At 44.8% G+C, this 13,440-nt stretch overlaps 1 protein-coding gene across 1 annotated transcript; it reads left to right on the top strand.

Moving 5' to 3' along the window:
- The first annotated feature begins 811 nt into the window (after positions 1-811).
- On the top strand, positions 812-13,283 carry nacad (NAC alpha domain containing). The gene is made up of 10 exons (XM_046398486.1): positions 812-1,103; positions 4,129-4,415; positions 4,518-9,981; positions 10,232-10,480; positions 11,429-11,520; positions 11,733-11,801; positions 11,917-12,063; positions 12,151-12,285; positions 12,410-12,532; positions 13,138-13,283. Exons 1-10 carry the CDS (start codon positions 1,019-1,021, stop codon positions 13,150-13,152), a joined length of 6,666 nt encoding a protein of 2,221 aa, XP_046254442.1. The 5' UTR covers positions 812-1,018; the 3' UTR covers positions 13,153-13,283.
- Positions 13,284-13,440: the final 157 nt, after the last annotated feature.

Below are 13,440 nucleotides of genomic sequence, written 5' to 3'. Positions count from 1 at the left end.
ACTCTATCATGGGAAGTTTTGGGTTGCCATGGAAACTACCCTGATCATTTGGCTCAGTGCTGCTGCCCCCTCTCTGTCTTTCTATTTCTATCCATTTCACTTGTTATCTTTAAGAGCAGAGAAACAGAAGAAAACAAGGAAGAGTGCTGGGGAGGCGGCTAAGGTGCAGGGCAGAGACAGATGCTAGAGCTGCCCTCAGGGGGAAAATGTCTCCCTGTTCATTCCTTGGGGATGCAATCACAGCAGGAGGCAAAGGGTATAATTAGCAGTGTAGTTAGTGTACTTTTATGTTTCGTTTCTGCTCGTTTGACTGTCTGTTTTCAGTTTCCCCTTCCTCCTTTCGTTGTAGTCAATCTCCCCTTCTTTTCTCCTCCCATTCTTGTTTTTGCAGTACTGGTCCTTTCCTTCAAGGTTGAGGGCAGCACTGAGAGATCAGTGGAAATCTGCTGACATCATCTGCTGAGATCCAGTCATAGCTTGGCTGAGAGAGAACGGGGGCAGAGAAGGGGGAGAGAGATGATGCAGGGAGGGAGGAAGGGAGGGAGGGAGAGACGAAGGAAGGGAAGGAGGGAGGGAGGATGAGGCAGGGGAGCAATAACTGGGTATCAAGAAAGAATACTGCAGCTCCCTCTCCGATTCTACACACATAAACACACACACACACATGCATATTCAGATGAAGTGGATCATGAGGCTCTGAAACACACGCCCACAACAGCAGCATCACTGTGCTGCACCAGCGTACACTCCCATCTCTCACTCTCGCTCTTTCTCTGTCTGTCTTTCTGTCTCATTCTGTCTCATACACAAACGCACACAGACAGACACGTGCTGCAGGGGAGATCTGAGTGTTGGGTCGCTGAGCATTTAGATCCCCCTTCGCCTCCTCCTCCTCCTCCTCCTTCTTCTTCTTCTTCTTTCTCCCTTTCACTCTCTCACTCCCTCTCCCTGTTCACCTTGTCTGTTCCAGCTGTATGGTTTATTGTTGCGTCAGAGCCAAAGAGAACCAGCGAGAAGCATGCCGGGGGAGAGCACTCACAGATCTGTCTCTGCCAACAAACATCCAGAACAGGGAGCTGAGGAGACAGGGCTCCCTGGACCAGGTAGGAACTCTAAGGTTGGGGGATGGAAAAGGGATAAAGAGTTATTTAAGTATGTAGATATGATCAAAGATAGAGACCAGTGGATGAGGATAATGTAGAGAACATAGTGTTAAATAGACTGGGGCAGGAGGGGAGAAAGGGTGAGAGTTAGCTCGAAAGCTGTTAAACATGCTCTGTATGTGAAGAACAGTCAGTTTAGAGCTTGGTCGTTTTTATCTGTTGATTTGTGCAGTCTGAGTAAGCTGTGATTCAGCTGCATGGTAGCCTCCTCACTAAACCGCATGTTGCCCCCCCCCCCCCCCCCCCCCAGCTCCCAACCATTAGCAGCTTAACCAAAAGCCTCCACCCCAGAACTGTCAACTTCCAGCCCACCTCTATACACTCACATCACTAAATCCTGATTAACAAAAAAAATCTATCATTTAAATGCAGCATCTGACTCCCTAAACCTTTGTGTCATTGTCCTCCCTCCAGCATCTACCCTCATCAGAACCCCATGCTCTATCTTCCCCCCTCTCTAATCCTAGTCTCCTCACCCCTTCCCTCCTCCCACTGCCCTGTCTCCGTCACTGGTGCCACCCCATCTGCATCCACATCCCCCTGACAATTTTGCGAGCTGTTCAGGGCAGTGTAGATTGGCTCCTCCCTTCCCTCAGTAGGAACATGACACAGCAGCATGGCAGCACTCTGTGCTGTAAGATACACAGACAACACAAACACAAACACAAGCACAAGTGCTTTTGTTATTGCTACCTACGGTCTTAAAATCTTGTCAGTTATTTTGCATGTTGTTTTTCTATATTTGAAATCTTGAAAAATAATGACAGAAAAATGATATAAAATAGATAAGGTTGGGTGGGTGCTGATGAGAGATTGGGAGGATCAAGATCCTTGATCGTGATCAGTAATGATCAGAGTGAGAATGTCATCATTGGAACAAAGTGTTGTGACCACTGTGTCACAGTGATCACTGCATATTGTAAACAGCTAACGGTTAAGAGTTAACAGTTTAGCATTAAGAAAGGTCCCTGACTGGTCTCTGCAGGAACTAGTTTACAGGGGTTTGCTATTTTGGAAAATTTCCCTGCACTGACTTCAGCATTGCTCTGATCTGTTCTTAGGCTCGAAATTATTTTAAGCTTTGGTGGCCTAAATCTTTACAGAGGAGGGAGGAGACAGAATTGGTGGATGCTCTGATTACAACTTGTGTTTTAGCACATACTTGAAAAATAAAAAGACATTAGAGGATCGCTTATGAGTAAAGAGGCTCAGATTGTAAAGAAGCACATTGGACTTTTCGGGTGTCTGTCATTGCTCAGTCTGAACCGTAGCTGAAATACAGGATCCCTTTGGGGCTGACAAGCCAGCGCTGCAGCCTCTGTGACGCAGCTTCAGTGAGCTCAGCTTGCTGAGGCCTGCTGCTCTTACAGCAAGCTGGGTGCTTGATTTCAATGAGTTTCCTTGGAAGAGACACCCAGGCTGGTCCAGGGAGGGGAAGAGAGGAAGACATCCAGAAACTATTTTGAACACAGAATCTACAGAGGCTACTATTTATGCCAGCAGACATAATACCGGTTTATTGTGCAGCCTAGCATAACAGCAGTTCCAGTAGCTCTTACATGTGATTCCAAAGCTTAGCATATAACGGAGGAGATTCATTGTAGTTGTTGCTTAACTGTGTACCTCTCTGATTAATGGCAGGTTTTAGTCTATAAGGAATGACTAGGCACACACGCAAACATACCAGGATCTTATTATTTGGTCAGTGATTCTGCGAGGGCTGACGATTGCATCCGCCACCATCACAGGCAGGGCAGGAGAGCAGCAAACGAGGAGAAGCAAAGGAGGGGAAATGCTGTGTGAAATAGAACATGGAGGCCAGAGAAGAAAGCAAAGAGTCACAACTAAAAGTGAAACAAGGAGAGGCAGCTATTTATATATTTATGTATAAAACAGGACTGGAGGAGAGGAAATGAGACAAAGAAGGGAATATTTAACATGCATTAAATTAATATGTTATATCTGAGTTCCCGACAGCAAATGTGTGTGTGTGTGTGGACGGCACTGAGCCGAGCCACTTGTGTGTTAGAACAGGCAATCAGCATGTGGCCTGAAGTCACCGTGGCAATGGCCCAGTTAGGAGTGTAAATGAAGGTTCTGTTCCCTCCCCGTCTGTGATAGAAAAAGAAACTTACAGCACATCCTTTAGGGATATTTCAGTAAATTTATGGTTTTGTGTTGTATCTGTAATCAATCCAACATAAAAAAAATTAAAGATTAGCAATGGAACTAAAACAAATCAAGAATATAATCATTTATTCCATCTACTCTATCTCCCTCCATTTGCTTTTCCTTTCTTGCTCATGCATGAGACTCCCTCCACTCACCCCTCATACCTTTCCTTTGATTCATCTTGTCATTTCTTGTCAGTGATTTCCCTGTCCTTATTACAGTCCTGAAGATGATAGCATGGTCTAGAAGGTCAAGATGACAAAAAAAATATAATTCCTTGACAATTTCTTTTGCCTCTGGCTAATTGTGCAATTGTGCATGTTAATAGACAAACAGAGAGAAAGAAACTCGGAAACACTGTATTAAGATACTGTAGTGCATGTAGAGAAATATTGTTTTTCACTATCTATATGGCAGACCACTACAGGCTGGATTATTCAGTTTCATTCAAGAACACCAACAGTAACAACAATAACAAAAACATTTCAAAACAGCCCACTAATAATCTATGATTTCAGTCTTGATGATTGCTTTGCTCTCCAAAGCCATTTGCAGTGTCACAGTAACATACAGAGATGAGAGATATTTAATCTACTGACTGGCATTTTGGTGACATTTTTGGAGCTCTCTGAGTTAGTGTGTGGGAGAGGAAAAGTAAAGTTCAAAAGATAAAAAATGTATTGTACACTAAAGGATGTGTAGCCTCTCATTTGATATCTAGTGTTGTGGAACTGAGATAATTTAGCATATACTGAGATAATTTATGTTTTTTATTTTTTTATCCCCCCCCCAGACATGACAAGACATCCATCTACTGACTCCAGCCCTAGTGACAGTGGCTCTTCCCCTGGTGACAGTGGTTCTAGCCCCTCTCCTAGTACTCCTCAGAAGCTACTTCCAGCATGCACGTCTCCATTCGGACCACGAATATTTCCTGCAACACCAAGCTCCTCTGGTACCCCAAGACCTCAACCTGAAGGCTCGGACCATCGCAACAATAACACGCCCAGATTGTCTGGAAAGTTAGGTGGACATGGACCATGTGGCCGCCATGTCCCTGTTAAGATGGAGAGAATCAAGGTGTGTTTTATGTGTTGATGAGCTTGTTTGAAATTTACACGCTACATGGCACATTTTGGTGGTATACTGAACTTAATAATATATATAATGTGTTACTCCCAGGTCCTGACTGGTTCTGAGGTGGAGAGTGACTATCAGGAGCCACAGACTATTGACACAAGGGTGGTGATGGGTCAGGAAACACTGCTCAAAACAACAGAAGTACAGAAGGGGAAAATCTTGGAGCCAAGTGGTCAGGTTAAGCCTTTGCTAGCTGTTCCAAGCTTTTCAGATCCTCAGTCACAAGCAAAAGAGTCCCAACTGGAAACCAACAAAGAGAAAAGCCAAGTACAAAGCCCTCTAAAACAGCAGGATATGCAAATAGACCCCGTGCAGTGCCCAACCATGCTCTCTACCCCTTTTCAGAACCCTCTATGCCCCTCCTCCTCTTCCTCCCCAGAGCCAGTCACAACAGTTGATACTTTGATAGACAACCAGACAGAGGGTCAAACCCTTTCTCAAGACGAAGTGCCTTCAGTCTCTTTTTCTGAGCTTGCTTGCCCAGTTGCTTTGTCCTTCTCTGAGCCTGCCTATGCTGTGGACCCACTACGAGTGGGTGTGCCGTCATCACTTGACCCTGACTTGTATTATACTGCCCCTTCCACCCCAATCAAGATGGCTTCCTGCTCTTCGCACCTTAAACATCATTCATATCCTGGTTCTCCAGCATGCCCACTCTCACCTGGCTCTCCCTCAGACAGTGAGGATCTCTGTTCCCCTCTCACCTCTCCCTCTGGCTCTTATATCACAGCAGAGGGAGGCAGCTGGACCTCCTCTTACACGTCTTCCACGTCCCCCTCCACTTCTCCCAACTTGCTTCTCACAGAAGAAGCACAAGAGGCCCCTGCTTGCTTTGTGGGTTCTTTGTCAGAGATAGGAGATGAAGTTGGAGAGGAAAAGGGACGAGCAGGTCCAGAGCGGGAGGAGGAAAAGGCTGGGGAATTCTGCTTGTACCGTCCTGATGATTTTGCCATGACTTCAAGAATAGGTATAACAGGGACAGTGATCCTCGAGGAGGATGAAGCTCTAAAAGGGGAAGAGATCAAGATTTCTCGAGAAAGTTGTCGTCCTTGCTGGGTGACTGAAGATACATCCCCTCTGAGGAGTAGTAGCAGTCGTAGCAGTGACTCACAGGAGGATGGTGGAGAGTCTGAAAGCTCACTCTGCCCACTAGAAGAGGCTGATGGAGGGAGAGTGGAGTACTGTAGACCTATGCAGACAGGCCTGAAACTACAACTGGAGGCTTGTATATCACAGGAAAATTATGGACAGATGGATGACCATTCAGAACAACCCTCCACTGCCTTGACTCCTGATACAGAAAACATGACCATAGCCTCATCTAGTCTTAGCCCTGATTCACCTGTCATCCCCCTGGATGCTTTCTGTCCTGGAGCCTTTGGTAGGCTTGGCCCTAGTTCCTTCATGCTCTCCCAGGCAGCCTGTGCTGATGATATTCCAGAGGAAGAAAGGATGATCCCTGCCTCCCTCATCTCCTTTCCCCTCCACACCAGCCTTATCTTTAAGGCTGACTCAATGGAAATCACCCTCTTTCCCACAGAGGAAGAGACTGAAATAGGAGAAGTTAATGACAGAAATGAAGGAGAAGATGTCAATGCATATGCAGCAGGAGAGGAGGAGGCAGATGTTGAAGATGATGATGATGATGATGATTATGATTTCGATCATGATGCCGCTGAAGGTAATGCTAATGGTCCTGCTGACAGTGATGATGATGATGATGATGATGAAAATAATGAAGGTGAAGACAGTGATGACCATGATGAGGTAGATGAGGACGCTAAGGTAGAAGTGAAAGTGGTGGAAGAAGAGGAAGATGACGAGCCGGAAGAGGATGAGGAGGAGTGTGATAGTAAAGCAGTGGAGGATCCTACAGACGAGGACAGCTCAGCATCTTTCCTTCATTCACTTTCAGAGACATCTATCAATGAGGGACTGGATGAATCCTTCTGTTTCCAAGACGATACAGATGACTCATTAGATTCTGCCTCCTATAATGGAGATGAAGATGAATGTCTATACAGCACTGAAAGGCACGCACAATCACTTGAACCCACACCAGTGGATACACTTGATCCAACCGAAACTCGACCAGAACCTGAAGAACAGTCTACCATTGGAACAGGTCAAACTGAACCCTTGCACCCACAACTAAGCACAGACAAACCAGTAGATCACCTCAAAACCTCTTGTCTTTCTGAAGCCATCGCTGCCAACTCCAAAGACAACAATGTAGAACCCAAACCTGTTGATGAACCTGAACTCCCAGAACCACAGTTAGATCCTGAACTGGAAGCTACTACTGAAGTAGATCAGGCAAAACCATTACATACGCAAGTGAGCACAGACAAACCAGTAGATCCCCAGAAACCATCCAGTTGTTCAGAGACAATTTCTTGTCAACAATCCTCCAGCAACCTGGATGAAGGTGGGAGTGAGAGTCAAATAGATATTGCTTGTTCTTCCACCCCCCTTGAGCAGTCAAAAGACAATCCTAATTTTAACCCTTCTGTCACTCCTGATGTCACTCATGATCCACCTGACCCTACTGAGTTCCACGTCTCCCCTCTTTCTGCCACTTCCGCACAGGAGACCACAGATCTTAACGCTTCAGGTCTTTCTAAAACATTGGCTGAGGAAAATCCAAATATGACAGATACTGATTTTAAACAGAGCAATGATTATTCAGAGGAGGAAACCACAGAAGAACAAGAACGAGACTCTTTCAAATTGCTCATAAAGCCTCGCCATTATCAGTCAGAAAGCCACAGGACCGTAGGAGCAAGTAGACTTGCATTATCAAAGTCATTCAAAAAATCTAATATGCCTGAAGGGGCAGAGGCCCTATGCAGGTCCAATATTCAAAGGGATTCTGACACTGAGTTTGACCCACCATGTGGGAATGCCCCCACTGAGTCTGTGAGGGTGGAAAATAGAGGCATTGATTCTGGTCCCTCCCTGAATATGGCCACTGCCACCAATGATTTAAATAAAGGTGTTCCTCTTCTCTCCTGTCCCAAAGACCCTAATCCCAACCCCAGTAATATCCCTGTTTCTGCATCTCCGGAGATCATGTCAGAACTTGCAAACAATCTGGCCCTAACCCCTGAACACTGCCCCGGAGACTCTGCCCAGGAAAACCTGAGGGAAAACACCCTTAGTACTGATGAGGGGGTGTTGGGAGCTGTTGGATCACCACACTCCCCCCTAGCTATCTCACCAAAAAGGGAAAACTCAGAAACAGACATGAGCAGAGAGATGGACCCTGGAGCTGGAGCATGGTGTGATGACAGGGTGGGGCAGGGGTTCAGTCCAGGATTAGGATCAGGGGCTGAGTTTGGTGTCTGGGGAACAGGGGAGACTCTCTCTCTGTCTCTGGGGAAGAAGTATGAGTTAGAGGCAGAGAGTCTACTCATGTGTGATGCAGAAGGCCAAAGCACACAGACGGCCATGGTTCCCACAATGAGCAGCGAAGTGTGCAAAAATTACGACAATGTTCTGGGTTCAGTTCTGGATGAGGAAGATAACAACAGTCTCTGTGGACAGAGGGAGCCGATGATAGAAGGAAAACTGGTAGGAGAGGGAACTTCTGAGTCCAACTTGGTTCGGTGGAAATCCATTGAGGAGATCTCAGAAGCAGGGGGAGGAGAGGAAGGAAGCTCAAGATTCCCAGAAGATGATGTCAGTAATCTAAATCCAGACAATGACAGAGATAACACAGACACACAAATGCATGAGACTTGGGGGAATACCAACAATAACAATGACTTTGCCTTCGACTCCCTGGAAGTAGCCATGTGTGGAAATCTGAATGCTCTATCAGAGGAAGTGAGACCCCAGAGTGTGAATGTTAACATTAGAGAGTCTGTGTCTAATATTCCACTTGAGGAAATACCACCTCAGGTTTCTGATGCAATACCTGATGAGGGCAGAAAACCATCAGACAGCGCCATGAAGCAAACATCAGACACATCACAGATCCTATCCTCAAAAGAGGGTAGCTGTAGCAGCTTTGTGCCATCATCTGAAATCCATGTGGACAAAACTGTAACAAATCAACATCTCAGTTCACCAGATAACATCAAGTCAATATGTCATAACAGTCCAGAGTGCCAGATAATCACTCCAGAGAGTCACACAGCCTTTTCATTGCTACAAGGCTCATTTGGTTCCTTCACTCCTAAACCTAAATCAAATGAATCCAAACAAAGCAGACCTTGTCAAGACGAGAGAGAAAATACTGGTTCTCAGTCAGAACCGAAGTTGGTGGAGCCTGAGACTAAAGGCCAAAGAAGAGATGATGTCAGTCCTGCGGCTGACAGTCTTTTTGATGAACCAAAGACTAAAGATGAATTTAAAGGACAGCAGTGTGTTGTTCGTAACTCAGGGGAAGAAGATGAGGAGGAAAATGCAACAGAGGATACAAAAGAAAGAGGTGAAGAGAAAGAGAGCAAAAAGGAAAGAAAAACTTCTGCACAGAATGGCACCGAGCACTTTGAGTGTTGCACCCCTGAGGGAGCACTTTGCACAGATAAACCAGTTGTTTCTAAGAAAGGGAGGAGAGGGAAGCAGAACAAACACAGGGCATCCCAGACAGGCAGTCATTTTGACTCCAGCCCTGAATCTGTTGATGATCCAAAGAAACCTTCTGTTTCATTATATACGACAGCAGATGGATGGTCAAAGGAGACTGCAGACAATTCTAAAACTATAACAGACCAAAAGGCAAACTACAAAGCTTCATTGTTAGACAGCCAGCAGAGGAAATCTGCAACAGACAAACCTGAAACTGGTGCACAGATGCAAGGGGATAAAAGTCCCGGTCCTGATGTCAAAAGTCCTAGCCAGGGATGCAGCAGTTCTGCTGCAGATAACCTCAATGTTGTGGTGGCAATGAACCAAGAATTACATCAGAAATACGAAGTGCTTGATAACAGAACACTATCTGATAGTCAGAGAGGAAACACAATGGACATTAATGATAACAACATGGATATTGGCCACACCCCACCTACACAGGATGCTATATCATACTCTTTGACTCTACTTCCTTCATCAGCATGTCCTCTTTCCTCCTCCTCTCCTCTACCTGCCTCAACAGAGCCAGAGGATGATCTTCCTACACCTGTTCAGGAATCTCAACCTGAGCCTCAGTCTTCACTGTCCACATGCCACACTATCACTACATTTTGCTCTACACCCGCCACAACACACCAAGCCCCTGATTCCCAGTTTCTTCAGAACAACAGTCTTCAAGAGGACACAGTTGTCAATTCTACATCAGCTTCATCTGCCACAAGTGTCTCTTCATCCCCATTCTCCACTGCCTTGCCATTAAGCCTGTCCCAGCCTACCCAAGAGTCATTTTCACCTGAGTCTGAGACACTAGATTCGTCAAGTCTTACAGACTCGATTTACCATCCCCAGTCTCAGTCTAATCTCAACCTCCAACCCCACAAACAAATCAAGCAAGTTTGCACACTGAGCACAGAGGACAGGTGCAGAGGTGAGTATAGAAATAACCTGTTAGTTTGGTACCACATTGTAATACACACTGACAAATTCCTAATTTCTTTTGTTTCTGTCAGTTCTGGAAATAATAAAAGAGTGCTTTGCAAGAGGGGATTGTTATCAAAAGGAAATGGTCACTATGTTCCCCTGGTTTGTTGGTTTTAGACAATAAAAAGAAGCAGAAAATCTGAGCCAAATGTGAGCTTCCTAATTCAAATATGATCTCTTAATGTCTGCCCTGTAAGGTCTCATTTTGGCTGAGGAGGAGACAGACAGTGAGGATGATGGTGGGCTACCTCTACGTGGTCACAGATCCCAGCCCAGAGGAGCTGCAGGAAACAAAAAAGGATCCATGCAGAAAGAGTCTGGTCCATCCAGTCAACGAGAAATACAGCCTTTCTCTGCCCACCAAATAGCCGACAGACAGTCGGGCTGTCCAATCAACCACAGCCACAAGATTTCTGAAGAGATTGACCTATCCTTCAAGAACAATGGTGAGTTGTTTCTGACCTCCTATGGGACAAAGGAATCAGCATTAGGAATCCCCTGAATTACTTTTGCAGTGTTACACACTCCACCGTTTTCTCTTTCTGCCTCTTTCCATCTCTTTCTTTTTTTGCAGACGTAAACCCACAAATACTGTTTTTGTCAGGGTTAGACAGACTGGCTTGGACCCACAGAGCGGACCAGAGACAAGTAGGCGTGCAGGGAGGTTTATTCAGTCTAAAGTCGGTACACAAAAAGGCAGTCAACACAGGCAAGGTACAAAAACAGGCTGAGGGGTAGTTGAAAAAACAGGCAGGAGTCAAAAACACAAGGAAGACAAACTAGACTGAAGATGTATACACGAAGAGAAATTGCCAGAAAGCTACTCACACAGACACAGACGATCTGACAACAAACAATGGGAAGGGCAGGTCTATAAATACACACGAGGGAAGGGCTAACGAGACACAGGTGAAAACAATAGACAATCAACGAAAGTAAAAACACCAACAACGAACACAAACAGGAAATGAAGGAATCCTAAAAAATAAAACAGGAGGTCAGACAGTGAGAGACCTGACAGTTTTTTTCTGTTATATTTACATATGTTTGAATGCAAACTGATGATACAGTCTGTACATTTTTAATGACAGATGACAAGATCACAAGAGTTGTAAATCTCTGTCTCCCTCTGCGATATATAGTTTACATATAAAATATAAGAATCATATTAAATGAATATCATGGAGATAGAATTAAATAAATTTTGCAATTTGGTCTAATTAAATTGGTGTTGATCATATGAGCTTTTGATTTGGTTTTAAAGAACACTCTACATAGCACTAATGTGAGTCACTAATGCCCTCATGACTTCTGCTATGGTTATTAGTTTCTATGGCAATATGGATACATTTCACTTACATGCTTGAATGTGTACTTAATATGTGCTTTTGTAGCATCCATGTTGGTTTCCTGCAATGAGTCTGAGAGTGAGGGGTCAGTGCCTGAGCTAGAGGAGTCTGAACCACTGAGACCATCAGAGCCCCAAGTGAGTTTGTGAATGCCACTTTATTGGAAGGCATACTTTGCTCAACTGAAATACCCATGTCATTTTTAACACCTTTTGTAGAAAGTATGATATGCCAGAGAGGACAGGAGGAAAACACAAACATTTTTTTTGATGTTATTGGCAAAATTGACATGTGAAAATATGTCACAGATTGTCACAGAGAAGTAACTGACATTTGCTTGTTTTTGCAGTCCATCTCCTCTGCAGATGAAGGACTAAACAGACCAAAACAGAGCCGCAGTGAGAAGAAGGCCCGCAAGGTCAACTGGTTGTACAGCCACAATTACTGTCTGCTGTATCAAAATAAATGATGAGGATATTGTTCAATTTGTGCTATTTCTTTCCCACTCTCTCTGCTGCTGTATGTGTATGTAGGCCATGTCTAAACTGGGTCTGAAGCCAGTCCATGGTGTGACCAGAATCACCATTAGGAAGTCCAAGAGTATCCTGTTTGTCATCAGCAGGCCAGATGTGTTCAAAAGTCCTGCGTCAGATATTTACATTGTTTTTGGAGAGGCAAAGGTAAGTCTTTCTTTCTTTCTTGAGCTTCAGTACATGTATTGTATTGCCTCTCAATCTTTGCTCCTCTCTCTTCTCCTCTCTTGTCAGATTGAAGACTTGTCTCAGCAGGCCCACAAAGCAGCCGCTGAGAAATTCAAGGTTCCTGTGACCTCGTCTCCCTTGGCCCCACCTGTCCCACCCAGCCTCACCATCAAGGAGGAGAGTGAAGAGGAGGATGAAGAGGTACTTCCCATCTTAACTGTTGTTTCTCAACACTTAATGTCTCTTCAGTATGTTGTAATGTCCTGTAAAATCTGCCGTTACCTTCATATCTCTCTTTGTCTTTTTCTTTCTTTCTATACATCAGGTGGATGAAGGAGGTCTTGAGCAGAGGGACATTGAGCTGGTGATGGCTCAGGCCAATGTGTCACGAGCCAAGGCCGTCCGTGCCCTGAAACACAACAAGAATGACATTGTGAATGCTATAATGGTGAGGAGGAAGGAGGGGGAAGGAGGGAGTGAAAGAGGAGGAGAGAGGGGGTAGAGGGAGGCCAGATGGTGAACAAAATAATGAGTCATAGCCAGTGAGCAGGGAAGTACATGGAGGGGGAGTCGAGTAAAGGAGAAAGAGCAGAGGACAAATGACAAGTAGAAATTTCTCCCCAGTAACTCAGCCACCTCCACAGTTCTGTATGTCATCAGTGCAGTTTGACGCCCACTAGGTGGCAGCAACAACACACACTCAGATAACCGACCTGTTAAAGTGACACAGACGATTCTTTTCTTGACAGTGTGGAAGGCAAGATCCTGTGATCACTAGCAAAGGTTGGCTCAATAAAAACAGAGCGCCTCATGTAGATAACCCAGAGAACTGTATTCATTTAAACACTGTGTCATCTGTCTCTTATTCTTTCTAATGATCAGTAAGTAAATCAGCAGTTATATTTTTGATTTCGTCCGAGTTTCTTTGTTTATATTTCCAGTTAGTTTCCAGTTTATTACATTTTCAGTTTCATTTTTGCTTTTTGTAATAATCTTACTTGAATCTCTCTTCTTTTTCTGCCTCTTCTGTCTTTCTCTCACTCTTCCATACAGGAGCTGACCATGTGAGTGATGAGAATAATTTGACTCCTGACCCCCTCCTCCAGCCTATAAAGCCAAAACACCACTGACCCTTCTGTATTGCTGCTACTGTATGTTGCATCCCCAATATCTGCTAAATAAAGTCTGTTCCAACATGTTCTGTGACTCCAGTGCAAGATTGATTTCACTATCAAGGCACAGATTGTTTGGTGTAACTTGTTTTAGTATGAGGAGCAGCACAGTCCTTAACATTCTGCAAATTCAGAAGGCCTGTAACCGAACTTGTTTCTGTACGGCATTTTCAGAGTCAGCACA

This window comes from Scatophagus argus, chromosome 9 (assembly GCF_020382885.2).
Source record: "Scatophagus argus isolate fScaArg1 chromosome 9, fScaArg1.pri, whole genome shotgun sequence".
NCBI lineage: Eukaryota > Metazoa > Chordata > Actinopteri > Scatophagidae > Scatophagus > Scatophagus argus.
Note: the sequence above shows the minus strand (reverse complement) of the source record. Positions and strands in the feature narration are given on the sequence as shown.

What these genes read in the sequence shown, in the direction of transcription:
- nacad (XM_046398486.1), top strand. Translation starts at nt 1,019, where the DNA reads ATGCCGGGGGAGAGCACTCACAGATCTGTCTCTGCCAACAAACATCCA. An exon ending in GTGAGAAGAAGGCCCGCAAG is followed by an intron (nt 11,802 to 11,916) that starts GTCAACTGGTTG and finishes ATGTGTATGTAG; the next exon opens with GCCATGTCTAAACTGGGTCT. An exon ending in TTGTTTTTGGAGAGGCAAAG is followed by an intron (nt 12,064 to 12,150) that starts GTAAGTCTTTCT and finishes CTCTCTTGTCAG; the next exon opens with ATTGAAGACTTGTCTCAGCA.